General features: G+C 35.4%; 1 protein-coding gene across 1 annotated transcript in view; it reads left to right on the top strand.

The window, feature by feature from the left end:
• LOC117330674 (dystroglycan-like) overlaps positions 1-15405 on the top strand; it is a 79170-nt gene that overhangs the window by 40236 nt on the left and 23529 nt on the right. Inside the window, 2 exon segments of the mRNA XM_033889114.1 lie at positions 2444-2523; positions 13460-14000. Coding sequence (XP_033745005.1) covers positions 13686-14000 — 315 coding nt within the window. The 5' untranslated portion in view covers positions 2444-2523; positions 13460-13685.

Genomic DNA, 15405 nt, shown 5'->3' with positions numbered 1-15405 from the left:
TTGTATCTGTCCATTTCTGTTTGTAATGTCAAGTCATCCATCACCCTTCTGTCATTTATACAGTATAGAAACTTTATGATGACAATTTTTACAGATTTGATAAAGCATGAAATTTAACAGCAAGCTAGGATGATACAGTACTCCCGGACTGGCATGTCTCTGTAATATTAAAATCATAACTAACTAGAACTGATTTAATTCTAATCAAGATCTCTTGAATATGTCTTGACTTGAGAGTTTCAAACCGCGGTGGAGATAAGCTAATATTAGTTAGAATCACACTGGGGAAGTAACAAAAACTTAGGGCCTGGTTACAGTTACAGTCTAAATATACCTCCCAACAAACAGAAGGAAAGGGTTGTATTGGAATATTTTAATGTTGTGTGTAAATATATTTTTTACATAACTCATTATGATTATTGTACCCATTGCACATGATATATATGACATCTGGTAGTAAGAAACCATCTTACTGGCACAGAGTCAAAGGTAGAAGTCTTCACCAGATATAGGCGGACATACGAGATAGTGTTATCTATGAGAGAGGGGGACAATCGGGCTGCCCTAAGGATGTTACTATTCTGCTTGTATGAGGATTAACTATACAAATTGGTGACTGTGTATTATCTACATCAACCATTACAAGTGGTTGGTATTGAATACAAGGTACAACCTGGGCTAGATGAAGAGTACAATTGACCCAGCTACTACAGGTAGTACACTAGTAATTCTGGAAACAATATTGTTTAACAATAGTCAGTCTGCTTTGGATGAATTTCTGAAAAAAAATTACTTTAATTACTTTCTTTGTGTGAGGCGTCTTCAAAATTGCTGCTGCTGCTGTTGACATTTTATGATTGCAATTTCAGTACTGGTTTTTGAAGCATCTTTTTATGTAATTTTAAATAGTAATTAAGTTTCTATGAAGATTTTTTTAAATGTAAAAGCTAGAAGCAGGTCCGTGTGGCTTGTGCAGAGTGTTAAATATGGTCTCTGTCACTCAGCTGACGAAGCATGCTCTTTGGCTCAGATCAGGGTAGAGCTATGGCTTGTCACGTTAGAGACGACAGGTTCGATTCCTGTAGGGGCACTCATTCGGCAGGAATGTGCTTAAATTTCCTTGTTCTTTAGCATAAAATATGAAGAATGCTATCTAAGGGAGCAGTGTAGTTCTCTCGGCTTCCATTTTTGATAATTTCTTTATTACATGATATACTGGTTTCTGGAATGCATTAATATCTAAGTAGGGTAGTAACCTTATATAGATTGCAAGTTGATAAAAAATATTCACTTGTTTTTGGATAAATCATTTCAAACAAAAAAATGAGCATTGTATATATGGAGAACACCAATTTTATTCTTGTTTGATGCAGTTAGATCTCATGGAGGGAAAGAAGTTTTTTTTTATTTGTATACAGCAAGAGAGGGAACAATCCAGACCTATCACGGGACTGAGGACTAAAATCTATATTATGTGGATATATAAATATCACAAGTAGAGTGAGAAACCCCTCACTGCTGTCTAGCCTGACACTTAATGATGATTCATAGACATTCATCTTAGTATTAGTGTCAACACTATACAATCAATTACAAAAAAAATACACGCTTTTGTCCCCCACTGACCTAGTAAAGCGGGATACATACAAATTAAATAGAATCTGTTGACAGGTTTGTGGGCCCTAAGTTCCATGGAAAAACACAAAAAAATCTGTCACTTTTGAGTTCGATTTTATTTGGAATTCTGTAATTTATTTTATTTTAAGGAATTTTATGTATAAAAAAGAAGTGTTGATATATTGGTATGTTTTAATTAAGGTTGTCTGATATGGGAGTGTACATTATGGTGTATGTGTACTTTCACTTTACCTATGTTTATAATGGCTAAGACAGAATTAGCATGACTGACTGAGTTTCAAATGGAACTTGACAAAGGCTTATTTATCTTTCATTCTAGAAGTTAATGTGGTGTGAAGTTAGATATTTTGACTGTGTATAACTCCATGCTTGGCACAAGTCGTACACAGACACATTACATCAGCTCTAAATGATTACAAAAATACCAGTCCCAACAAACACCCATCCTTATTGTTGGGTTCCTATCGGTGACATACAAGGTCGACTTAGTACTGTAAAACATTATCAATACACAACCATACCAGGTAAAACATGAATAACTTACACAAATATCTCACGAACCAAACAGGTGGGTTGGTATGAATCGACAAGGCTTAATATCTTGATCCCTGACTTCTAATCGGGAATACTAGATTAAATTTGTTAAAGATATGATGTGTAAATGTATACTCCTTCGCCCCCTATAGTTATCATATGGACCCTGCTGGTATATGTGATATATGTTTGGATTATGATTTTAAGGGGGTGAGATATTACAGTTCATAGCTTGATTATTTATAGATAGCATTTTTCTGTTCACTTTCAGGGAAGAAATGAGCTGATTGGCGTCCAACTCGAGATAAAGTTGTTGAAGAATCAGATAAGCCCTCTAAGTCCTTATTACAGGTATGCTATATTAGTCAACAGGTAAAATACTGGAAAATGTCCAGCCGTGTGGTTTTTCTCCACCTATTCCTATAACCCTGTCTGGCCTAATTTCACAAGTTACGTAGGTGTACAGGTATAGAACTAAACAGAACAAACGTATTGGTGAGTTCACTGTTTTTTCCAGTTCAGTATTAACTAGGATTGTACTAAGGACAATTGGTATGTACTGGATGGTCAGGTAATTCTGTTATTGTTGAATTTTGTTTTTGAGAATCTTGTGGGAAGGGTTAAGTACCTGGTATAGGCTTGATGAATTCTCGCTCATTGCCTTATAGTTTCCAGAGTTTTCCAAGCTAATGTTTTCTGTAGGGAAGTTAATTAAACCTTAACAGCGCTCATTCATCTTTTCTGTGTTATCTAGAACTTGATGGAATGACTTGATGTAAAATATTGAAATCTTGAGATAGTATTTTGAATAGTGCTGTATTAATAGTCCAAAGATTCAAATCATTCATTCGCAGATTAATAAATAATCTTTTTATTTTTGCTAACGAAAACAATATCCCAGATGAACTTTTGGACTTCATAGGTTCAGAGGATACAAGTTCATGTCATGTAGGTAATTCTGGGCACTGGACTTCATAGGTGCAGACGAGAGAAGTTCATGTCATGTAGGTAATTCAGGGCACTGGACTTCATAGGCTCAGAGGAGACAAGTTCATGTCATGTAGGTAATTCAGGGCACTGGACTTCATAGGTTCAGAGGATACAAGTTCATGTCATGTAGGTAATTCAGCTAGGGCACTGGACTTGATAGGTTCAGAGGATACAAGTTCATGTCATGTAGGTAATTCAGGGCACTGGACTTCATAGGTTCAGAGGATACAAGTTCATGTCATGTAGGTAATTCAGGGCACTGGACTTGATAGGTTCAGAGGATACAAGTTCATGTCATGTAGGTAATTCAGGGCACTGGACTTCATAGGTTCAGAGGATACAAGTTCATGTCATGTAGGTAATTCAGGGCACTGGACTTGATAGGTTTGAGGAGAAAAGTTCATGTCATGTAGGTAATTCAGCTAGGGCACTGGACTTGATAGGTTCAGAGGATACAAGTTCATGTCATGTAGGTAATTCAGCTAGGGCACTGGACTTGATAGGTTCAGAGGATACAAGTTCATGTCATGTAGGTAATTCAGGGCACTGGACTTGATAGGTTCAGAGGAGACAAGTTCATGTCATGTAGGTAATTCAGGGCAAGTTCATGTCATGTAGGTAATTCAGGGCACTGGACTTCATAGGTTCAGAGGATACAAGTTCATGTCATGTAGGTTAAGGGCACAGATGTTGGGCCCCGATAGGATCAGTAGTGACAGTTTCAAAGACATAGGACAGTCTGATTTTGTTGTACTCTGTTTACGACAACTTTGAAACAACTTATATCAACTATATATACAAATGGATCTTCAGTTCTGAATGATGGAGGAAACTGGAGTACACCGCAGAGAAAACCCATGTAGTCGGACTGGTGATCTCCAGATCTTTTCAGTCAAATTACGGAATTGAACCCGACACCTATGTTAAGGGCGAGTGTCTTAGCAATTTACCACCCGACCACCCTCTGTAGTATTATTTGGTGTCAATACAAATTTCAGGGGGAAATGCTATTTCAGTTCAGCAGGTGATGTGGATGTCCGTTTGTGAGTTTGTACATAAATCTGTTAACAATCTTCAGGTCATTATTGGAAATATGTGAACAACTCTGGTATGTTATTTCAAGACTCTGCTAAAGATTTAGAGCCCAGCCATAAATCTATCATGGGTCTATATGATTTAAGTGGTCAGTGGTCAAGGAGGTGTGGATAGAGCATGTTGCTATAATAGGGAGCATGTGTTGATGGTCAGTTTTGATACTGATCGCCGGCAGTATCCCCTATAAATCAGCCAAATTTAGAGGGAGAGATGTTATCCTGTGATGTAGGTGTGGGGTATATACACATGTTCCTGTAATTGGTTTAAGTGTGAGGTCTTAGGAGGGGGTCAATTAAGGGAGGGGAGGAGGATGTTTAATATACAGGTGTGAAGGTGGAAACTTTGAAGAGGTAAACAGTTTGGGAAGGTGGACAGCTTGGCAGTGAAAATGATATGTTGGGCTGGAGAGGAAGAGGTGAGATGTTTAGGGTACCTGTCCAGGAGTTTTGATGGATGAGAGGGGGGCACTTGTCCAGGCAAACAAATCAGTAAACCAATACCCTCATAATTCTCCCTGCTTCTCAGCAGGCACTGCTGGCCACTTTCTGTGTGAGTCTTATTACTACACCACAGGAACCGATCCCTATACTCCCAACCCAAATATTTTATATTCTAGATATTAATATTCAATTTATATTTTAATGATATATTACACATTTACTTTATGTGAAGCCAAAACTTGTCCTCATTATTAAGTAAAATGTTTTGCAAAATACAATACTGAACTTTGAAACTATCTATAAGAATAGTGTTTTTAACAATAATGAAATGTCATTGGCTACATTGTGGTGTTACAATGACTTCCACAGTAGTCAAGTTGGTTGAAATGATCTGCAATATATATTCACCCCTAGTCTATAAATTCACATCTTTCCAGTTTCATTCCAATTGAACGAATTTCTTGTTTCCTTAAGTTGCAAAATTTATGTCTAGCCTTGACTTTTAAGTGCTTACATAGCACACTTGTATGTTCCAAAGATCTGGTAATTTCATTAATTTGTGAAATGCCAACATCTTAGGGAAATAAATCTCCTGTATCTGCTCCGCCTCGGTAAATTCCACACAAATGATGGTAGATTAGACTCTGTAGGCATGTCTGAGACACCCTTTATATAATGAAAGTGCCTCTAATATGTCTAGCTTAATTGTGATTAAGACTTTTCTCCAAATCTAAATCCAAGACTTTTCATAAGTATTTCTGTAAATTAAATTTTCAATCAGGAATATAAATTATATTTTGAATGGCAGTTAAAAACTACAATATTTTATCAGTCTTGTGCGAGCTCTATATCTTTTAAATGAAAACTGTAAATTCTACTTGCGAAACTTATCACATTGCGTTTTAGCTGATAGTAGTAGTTTTCAGTCCATTACCACTGATTATCTTTGACATATGTATAAGGTTATCGCTGAGCAGAGAAAAATACATTGCATCATATTTCAATAAGTTCCTTTTATCAAAAAGGGTATAAAATATAAAACTAGAAATTGGAAACATATTTTCAATTGATAAGACCTTCAGAAATCGCTTCATATTGTGAATTATGTGTCTAAATTTGTGTTTCAAAGAAATCTCACATCATTTTGAAGGATATTATTTAAAATAAAAACAAGTACAGCTTATTGTCAACTGATTGTAATCAGGAAAATTTGTATGCCTGTTTACCGATGGGATTTTGATGAAAGTTTTGTCACAGAAAAACATTAAAGTGATGTTTAATTTTTAGTGCAAGCCTGTTTTGAACATTTACAAGTTATGTTTTTCAACATCAAAGAAAATTGTAATTTTTCTTCAGATACATGCTATAGGATATGATCAACAGGATATGTATAATGCACCTTCTAGAATACCATTGGAGTAATGTATTCCTGTGATCCATAAAAACTGGAAGACAGGAAATGGAATCAAAGAACCAGTGTTTAAAGATTAGTAGAAATAACACTTGAATAATATTTTCACTAAGCTAGCTTACAAAGCATATTACCAGTAGTAGATATATTATTAATTGAGTAATTAGTAAAATTTCACTAAGCTAGATAACGAAAGTGTCTTTTTTTAAAAGTGTCTATGTATCACGATATCCAGAAAATATACATTATATATCTTTACATACAATTGGCACATTAAAAAACCTGTAGGCTTAATATGGTAAATGATTTAAATATAATCATCCGTGACTATCACAAAAATCATAATACATGATCACGCCTACAAAAACTGTACTCAAACAATACTGTCACCTCTTTCAATACCTACAATACCTGTATATATGTCCTGTCAATTTTGTAACCTCTCACCTTTACGCCAGATAAACATTACTCACGTATCTCATGTGTCACCTTACTTCACCTGTCCCTCTTACCTGTCGCACAGGGATTAATGGCTATAAATTACAGGTAATTGTTCTCTGGGGGTGTTTTAAATCTCGTACAGGTAATTGATGTAGTCGTGGTAATTGATTAAGGATATGATTCACGGTTTTTTCCGTTGGTGAGTAGTTCTTTTATGTTGGGAAGTAGCAGTTGCTTATATACAAATTCCTCTTATGTCAAGTAGCTTCTAGACAGAGAAACATGCAACTCTAGACAACCAACCATATGGTTAGAAATTCTGTTGTACGTGTTCTTTTCAAATTCACTTCCGGATGTTTATCAACAATTATCATGTACAAGGATTTTTTCTCAACATAGGAATTCTGTTGTGTACATATCTGGGAAATGTCTTAACATATCTTACAGGTTTGTTGACATTTATTATATATTTCTTTTCGGAGATATTGAAGGTCATGATCAAGAATTTACCATTATATAGCCAACACAGGAAATATTAAGCTTTTCATGAATCTAACATTTCATTGATAGGACTTGTAGTATAGGATTGTTTAAATATATTGCATTACTAATATAGAGTGTAATAAGTTGTGACAAAACGATTTGTAACGGGAGAGAAAAAAAATACCGCAATAACGTGTTTGCATGATATCATATACAAGATCACGTTACTAAATTAATGTAATCAAACAGGGTGTGCCTGATGTGTGATTGTCTGAAATTTAATTAACGATCGCAACAAATGTTTTACAATGGAGTGTATATAGAGCTTGTTTGTATGTTGTGTTATATACAATAATGGTTTACTCAATACCTAGACGTGTATGTCACATTGTAATCAGGCGATTACTGTTTCGACTGGATTCAGATTTCACATTTTTCAATACTGTTTAATAGACATGATTTATGTCCCAGTTTCATGTTGAATATAATTTTTAAAGGTGACGCCTATTACCTGTCTTAAAAACACTTGATCATTGTCAGGTTTTGTATAAAACATGGAATCAGAAATATTATATATAATCCATTCATATGTCAAATGGTTGTATTTTTTCCATATTGAATCAGAAGGTAATATTTCACATCTTCAATAAACAATACCTTATTTGATCTGCTAAGGGCACCATGGACCATTCCTAATAAAGTGTGTACTTTATATATCTGATCTGATAGTCTTCACAATAATTTCACGACTCATTTGGAAAACATGTAATATTGATGCATGTTATTTGTATGATAGTTTTGGAAAATACAGCAATTATTTTTTTAACTTAGTTCCCAAATTGTTTATCACCCGAGTTGTTTTATTGTTGAAATACAGTATATAAATGTAAAAACAGAGCCTTCTTTGAAACATATTCCTTACTCTATAGCTACCCTGTAACATTTACATATATCTCTGCACCATGGTCTCACTGGAGTCAGCTTGTCTGCATGCAAGTATTAGACATCCACTTGTTAAAGGCTACTCCTCCCAAAGTACTGTATGGATTTCAATGCAGTACACTTTATGAGTATATGCAAGGTAAGCAGTGTTAGACAAAATTTAAAGTTGTAAGGCCTTGCAGGTATTAGCTGAGTAAAAACCTGCAGTTTTGCTCAAGTTAATTGTCACAAATGTGGAAATATTCCATTCTGTAAGTGATACAGATTGTATCATACATGCTGTAGTTCCTTATATTCAGCATTATTTGGTCGTAATTGTTTTATATTTTGTATAAATATTTTATATCATTTAATAACTGGTAATGAGTAATTGTAAAATTGAAAGATTATAGATTTCTTAGTGTCAATAGGATAATTTATCAGTCAGTTGATTGCTATTTGCCAGAGGCTTGTGGCTGAGGACACTCGTTGATAAATGGTTCTAGTTTATAGTTAATTAATTTTATTGACATTTATTTGCTGATTCGACTTTAGTTGAATCAATAACTTGGCAACTAATATATATAGGTAGAGGATACAGAAAAGTAGGATTTTCCATTGATCTATATGCAGTACATGCAGTATGAAAAATTGAAATTCCATGCAGTCATTATGCTATATTAGGCTTTTTTTGATGATGATATAATTTTATATTTAACTATCTTGATGTCATAGACAAAAAATTAATATGGGAGTCAACCTATTATATATTTTAGTCAGATAATTTCATTATACATGATAATGAACCTACAGTATTGTGTTTTGCCAAAATCAATATTTATGATGTATTAACATCCGAGATGACACACTCCTTTGTCTGTTTATGTACCATTGTATTGGTTGTCTACTTATCTCCCCTTGACAGTCAATCTATCAAACTGACAATTAATTCCTGGTCAACTCTGTATATATAGTCAACACACAAATCAACTGATGTCCCATACAACTCAAATTAAGTATTTATATTACCAGAAGAGTGCAGTATCAAATTCCAACTGATAGAAGAACTAAAGGATAAAAAAGAATTAACCAAAACAAAAAATGTGATGTTGATGAACAGTTGCATGTCCAAATATTAAACAGGGTATTTGCACTGAATGATAATATCAGCCTATCTGCTATTATATTAGACCCATTGGCTCCAATGCTAGGGGCTACTTTCTGTTTCCTAGTAATAAACATTGTTAATCAGATTTCCCTAGGTACTTTCTGTTTCCTAGTACTTAACATTGTTCATGAGATTCTGTGGTTACATTAATCATGCACAGTGGTGGTTATCTGTATCTTGACAAGAATGGCCCATAGAAGGATTGTCCCCTGTGCCCCATCTGTTCTTTCTTTGAACACTAACCTTATCAATTTTGACATTTTGTACTTTATGTTAGTAATTGGTCCTATTTCCGTTTATGATAAAACCTCAATATTTATACAGTGATAACTTTGACTTGAAGGCGTGGCCAGTACATTTTACTCCAATCATTCCATCTGCTCTATGTTTGACTGGGATCTCTTTTGGTGTGTGTTTAAGGCAAGTTATTGACGACATATTTATAGAAAATACATTAATATTTGATGTGCAGATATACATCTTGTCCTGACCATTTGTCCACTGTCAATTACTGACCACTTGTCAGTGGCTGATGACCACTTGTTATGGCGACAGAGCCGTCTCCTTTCATCAATAAGCCAGATGTGGCCTAGACAAGGTACAGAGTTTAGCTATTACTATTGTGGAGGCTTACAGACCTGATAAATTGCCCTGAATCAATACAACACAGCATTTGTGTGGATTTAATTTTATGGGTGAAAAGGTGAAGATGGCTAAAAACATTCAAAGAATCAATAAATTCTTAGTCACACCTCTCTTTATAAAGTCAGATAATAGAACATACATATGCTCATATTGGTGCATAAGATTCATTTTATAAAACTAGAAAATTATAAATGTGAATTTTTCACAAGGAGTATTATATGATATTTATTGAGGGACTGAATTTTTTCTATCCTTAACAGCCATAAAGATATACATTTAAGAAAATAAAAGCACTTACTTACTGATATTGCAATGTAACAGGACTCCAATGCCAGTGGCAGACAGAAAGATCTGTATTTCTCGCCTACAGCAGGCAAAAAACTAACCGTATATTCATATATAGCTTAAGTATGAGAAAACCAGATTCTGAAACAATTTTGTATTGTGTATCTGATGCACAATGCTTTAATTATGATGAAGGTGGTTTCCTAATTTAAATGAAAGAAGTCCTTTCTTCCCTGATTGCATCGGGAGGCGTATTTGTACTCTCTCCAGAGCATTAACTGTCAGATCTTAACAAATATTTATACTGACCTAGCTATACAGCCAACAGTCTCTGACAGTGAGTGTATCTGTGAAGAAGTTTATAATATAGAATCTTTTAATGAAGATTTTCGATGACTGACGCATCTCATATAGATACATGGTCAGATGATATGGTCATTCCAACTTGTAAAAACAAAATGTATGCTAGATCTAATTTTCTTAAGATTTACATTGATTTTGAGTGCTGTATTATGTCATTATGGTTAAATCACTTGTTTAAAAACTAACAGAAAAAAATTAAACATACAGAAAATTAGATAATATGAGTATGCACTGAGGAATTTTCTAAGAAGTGTTAAGGTTGCTTTTTTTGATTTCGTACATAAGAATGCATGACGTAGCTCCATCAACACTAATGACTGTAAGCCTCAAATCTGGCTGTTAGAACTTCTCAAGTCTGTCAGCTGTCTTGTCATGTTCACAGCAGAAGGATCCTAACTGTGGAATGACACACTACCAGTCAGTTAAGATTATGAGGACATACATAAAAAAGAGATCGCTACATATTAATATGCTATGAACTGTAGGCGCGGTGGGTTTTACTGCAACGTTAATTTGGGGTAGTGTAGTTGACATTTATGATGTTATGTAATGAAACATATTCAGGATAATTAGAGAACAATTGTCCTTATTATACTGGAAATGTCAAATGAAACTTTGAGGCTGTTTAAACCCTGCAGTGATATATACGTAGATGTAGTCATTGCTAGAGCTAGTTCGTACATGTCAAATATAATTAAGAATTATAATGATCAGCTGTTTGTCTCAAAATTTGTAATGGCTGCCTGTTTGAAATATAACTATAAGTTCATAAGGTTTGTTTATGAATAAAGATAATTTTATTTTCTGAAAAAAATGATATCAGACATATTTAAAGGAACTTAAAAAAGTCCATGTAAAGTGTAGAATTAGGAAGAGAGGAAGGAATGATAGGACAGAATTAATACTACACCTTGGGCTGAAAGCCTAAAAAGCAATGTTCTATGATGGATTTACAGGGAGTCATGTGACCAGGAAGTGTAACCGTGGCAGCCTAGAGGCACACATCTCATCAGGGTGTCACTTCACCAATCAGTCTCACACAAGTACACAAATCTTATCTGATAACAATCAATTTGAAAACATCTTCCTATAAAATATTAGTCATTCCTAGGAACTTTCATTCATTTCCAAACAGTTCTGTATCATCAACCTAGAGGTAGCTAGGGCACCAATTGAAATACGACAAGAATGCGGTGTCTGAGATAGGCGTTGGTTTTCTAATCATATCATATTGCGAATAAAACCTATGACGGTGGGGAGGCACACATTGCATACAGAGGTTTTGGCCTGTATCTCCTAACTTTCTCTGGCACAGCTTTGGTGGACAGATAGACAGAAAGAGGTATCACAGTGTGTAATTATGTACAGGATCTATGGGGAAGATTAAAAATGTCAAGGAACTCATCGATTCAAGCCTCTCTCATATGTACTGGAAACTTCAGGAAGTTTTGAAAATGTCTCCATTGTCTTGTAGAACTAATGGAGAATAAGGCATTCTCTCCACAAGCAGTTGCTCTCTTTATCATTTCTGTCTATCGGGTGCCAATCACGTTACAATGTCAATGGAGAAACAAAGGCAGACTTTGGTATCAAAGCTCTGTTTCAGAAAAACACTCATGTTACAAATTTTCTCCTCCTGATGTCAAGCTGTCATCATGGTTGATCAGGGACATATATCAAATCTAAGCCGGAAGGGACCCTCCCCCTCCCATGCTCTATTATTTGTGTGTCAGTGTGCCCTGCCTTACCCCTCCCCCCTCTCACTCCCCCTCCTCCCTGGTCATGATACAGCCCCCTGAAGTCCCATGCCTTGTTTCAGTCTATAGTAGTGCTAGCTGTGATACAGACAGTCGTCTGTCCCTATATTCACACTCCCTCTACAGAAACAGGAATTTGTATATATGATGTATGTTTTGTGTTTTCCCATATTGCATTGCTGTGGTAACCATGCCTCTGTGGTATTTCCTTTTTTGACTGGTTGGACCCAATGTAGCTGTAGTCTGTGAGTGTGTAGGTAGAGAACATCTGGTGCTGGTGTGTTTGTAGTGCTGCTGGAGGCAATAGTAGTTAGTGTGTGGTATCAATGGCGATGAGGTGACAACAGCCACTCACAAACCGGCACTGCCCCTAAGGACCCACACACACCAACAGTACAGCTGGCCCCAAGTCCTGTGGTAAATTAGGGCTTAGTAAGGTCAGTCTTTCATTTCCACTGGGTGTAGTGACAGTATTACAGGAAGATATATGGATGGGACTTTGGTTTGTGGTCAGAAGGGAGTCCAGGTTAGTCGCAACATATCAATGCAAATTTAGGACTTACAAAATGTCAGATGGTGTGGATTGTGTGATAGTGACTCAAGGTGCTTGGTTATAGGAGGCAAATATGTCTGACTTTTATCATGGGTCAAACCGATTATTTCTGTGATAATTTCTCTTGCTGATTATTACCCTGCGTCTGCCATAGGTCATGCAAAGTCTACATGCAATATTCCTGTTCGTGTTATCAAAAGTTTTGCCATAGAGTTGTGGAGTCTAGCCTGTGGGAGCCGTTATGTGTTAGAAATAAGGACAGGTACGATAGCTATGGTCTACCACAAGACCTGGAGTCTCGAACCAGACATCTTTTGTATCTGTTGTACTTAATATTAGGTCATAATCTCCCTGCATGATTAAAGGGAACTAAAAGGAATTGACAATTTCTAATTTGACATTTATCTCTCTTTATGAAATCTTTTCGAAGATTTTTATCAATGTCATTTTGTTGTGCTATGACAATACTAGTGCTAATTACAATGAAAGGGTGAGTGGAATTAGGGGATAGGTTTAAAGGATTAGTGTGACGATAAGTAAAAGGACTTACTGAAGTGGTGATGATAGGGCATGTTTCTTTTTACGTGGGTTTAAGTAATGTGTTTAATTTGTCACAATAGTCCATTAGCCTGTAGTGTAAAGCTGTTCAGTGGACATTCCAGCGGCTAACGGCTGGACGTAAACATCATTACTGCAGGTGTACAAATGTCTAATCTGCTTACTTTGTATTTACAGGTGGATTAGCATGAAGGAGGCACAGTGAGATTTCTCCTGGAATACTGTTCGACAGGCTCACAACATACGGGAATCACTTCTGTTCCTCCGAGGAAGTGGTGGGAGTTAAATGAATGTTTCATCCCAAAGGTCATAAGGTCAATCTCATATATTTATGAGATCATTATAAAAGAGGAAAAAAAATATTTCAAAGGGAAATATTTCCTATATTAATCAGTGTTTAACGATGTCTATAGCTGGTGAATCGTGTGGTTGCCAGCAGAAATTTTCAAAACGCCAGGGAAATATAACATCAAGGACACTAAGTGTATCAGTCAAAATGGAATTATTTGTACTTGTGGTTCTGGTGGTACTTGGTTTGTGCTCAGGACAGAACATGAAAGTTGATGTGGAGAACCTCCTGAATTCCTTGGACGAGGGATCTAGAAAGATGCCGGTAGCTCTGAATTGGGGAATAGCAGATAGCTCAGCGATTATTGGAAAATTGTTCAATTATGCCATTCCTTCGGATGCATTTAAAGGGGATATAATTTCTTATAAGGTGAGTTAAAACATTTTTATTTCAATCTCTTTTCTTTAATTGTGAAGTACTAAAATCACATGATATATCTACTATATAGTTGCTAAAAAAAAATAAAAAATTGGCATGAACTAGCACCAGTTTAATAATTTAGCATTTAGTCCTTCAGAATTGGGTGACCGTTGCAGGTTAAATTAAGTCTGTATGGAGAATAATTTTAGAATCTGTTGCTATATTGAGGTCAGACATTTGTCCAGGAAGTATCTTGATAGCTTTTCCATATCCCTAGAGTGTCTGGTTCTGTAAATACCTTCTGAAGCTAGTCTACATGCCACTGCCAGTTCAGTAGTCTGAGGATGTGCTTGTCGTTCCCATTGACGCTGTAATGTAGCATGACCAGGGGATGCTGCGCGCCCTCATAGTGAGGAGAATACAAGTTCCAAGTCTACATTAGATAATACTTGAAATTAATTTCCATCTTTTCAGATAACATTTAGTTTATCCACAGATAATATTTTGGCTCTTTGCTCCCTCACTTCCCATTAACACGGTTAGGAAATGTTTACCAAAAAAAATGCTTAATTGATTTGTGGTAAATTACTTATCAAATTTATTCAATTTGTTAGTAAATTGTCTGCACTTTATATTACTTAAATTATATGAAGAATTTTTATTTTGATGTTTGCAAGAAAAAACTTTATCTTAAACTGTGCAGTGAAATGGTTTCAAGTTTCTGGATTTTGTGTGGCTGGGAATTGAGTCAGGGACTTTTCTAGCTGTTATCAGTGACCAAAGGGCGGGTAACTGTCATTCATTTTCTATGATACGTACTTAACAGGATCGGGGAAAGGATGACATATTTGTGGACATGACTAGACTCATTTCTAAGTTACTTGGTGTCATTGCATTCTCTTTCTTGATTAATGTAGGATTTTTATATGATATATTATCACTTTTAAAAGTATTTGATTTATGTCTCAGCATGTTCTAGTTGCAGAATTTAGCTACAGATATTTAAAGCCATCTGTCATGTTGTGGGTCAGCTGTCATTCATGACTGAGTGTTTTTGTCCTAAACGAGTTAACAGTTACAGACATAACATAACCTACTTCTTTGACTGATTTTTACATCATATACAAAGGGAAATGAAATAATCGCTCATATTAAAAGTCCATGATAATCAAAAAGACTCGTGTATTTGATTATAAAACAAACAAAAAAGGTCTATCAGGACAGAACAGTGTCTCCTGAAATCTAATACATTATTTGAATAATTCATTCAGTGGTAGAATCATGAGAACGAAATACATATTCTTCACAAGAAGTATAATTTATTCATTTGGATCTAAGACTCAAGTATTTTGTCTGGCAGAGTGGTTGATCTTTTCAGATAAGTTAAACAATTCGTAGATGAATTGTTTATATA

Source organism: Pecten maximus, chromosome 7 (assembly GCF_902652985.1).
Source record: "Pecten maximus chromosome 7, xPecMax1.1, whole genome shotgun sequence".
In the NCBI taxonomy this organism is placed as follows: domain Eukaryota; kingdom Metazoa; phylum Mollusca; class Bivalvia; order Pectinida; family Pectinidae; genus Pecten; species Pecten maximus.
The sequence above is the reverse complement of the archived record's forward strand: the minus strand, read 5'-3'. Positions and strand labels throughout refer to the sequence as shown.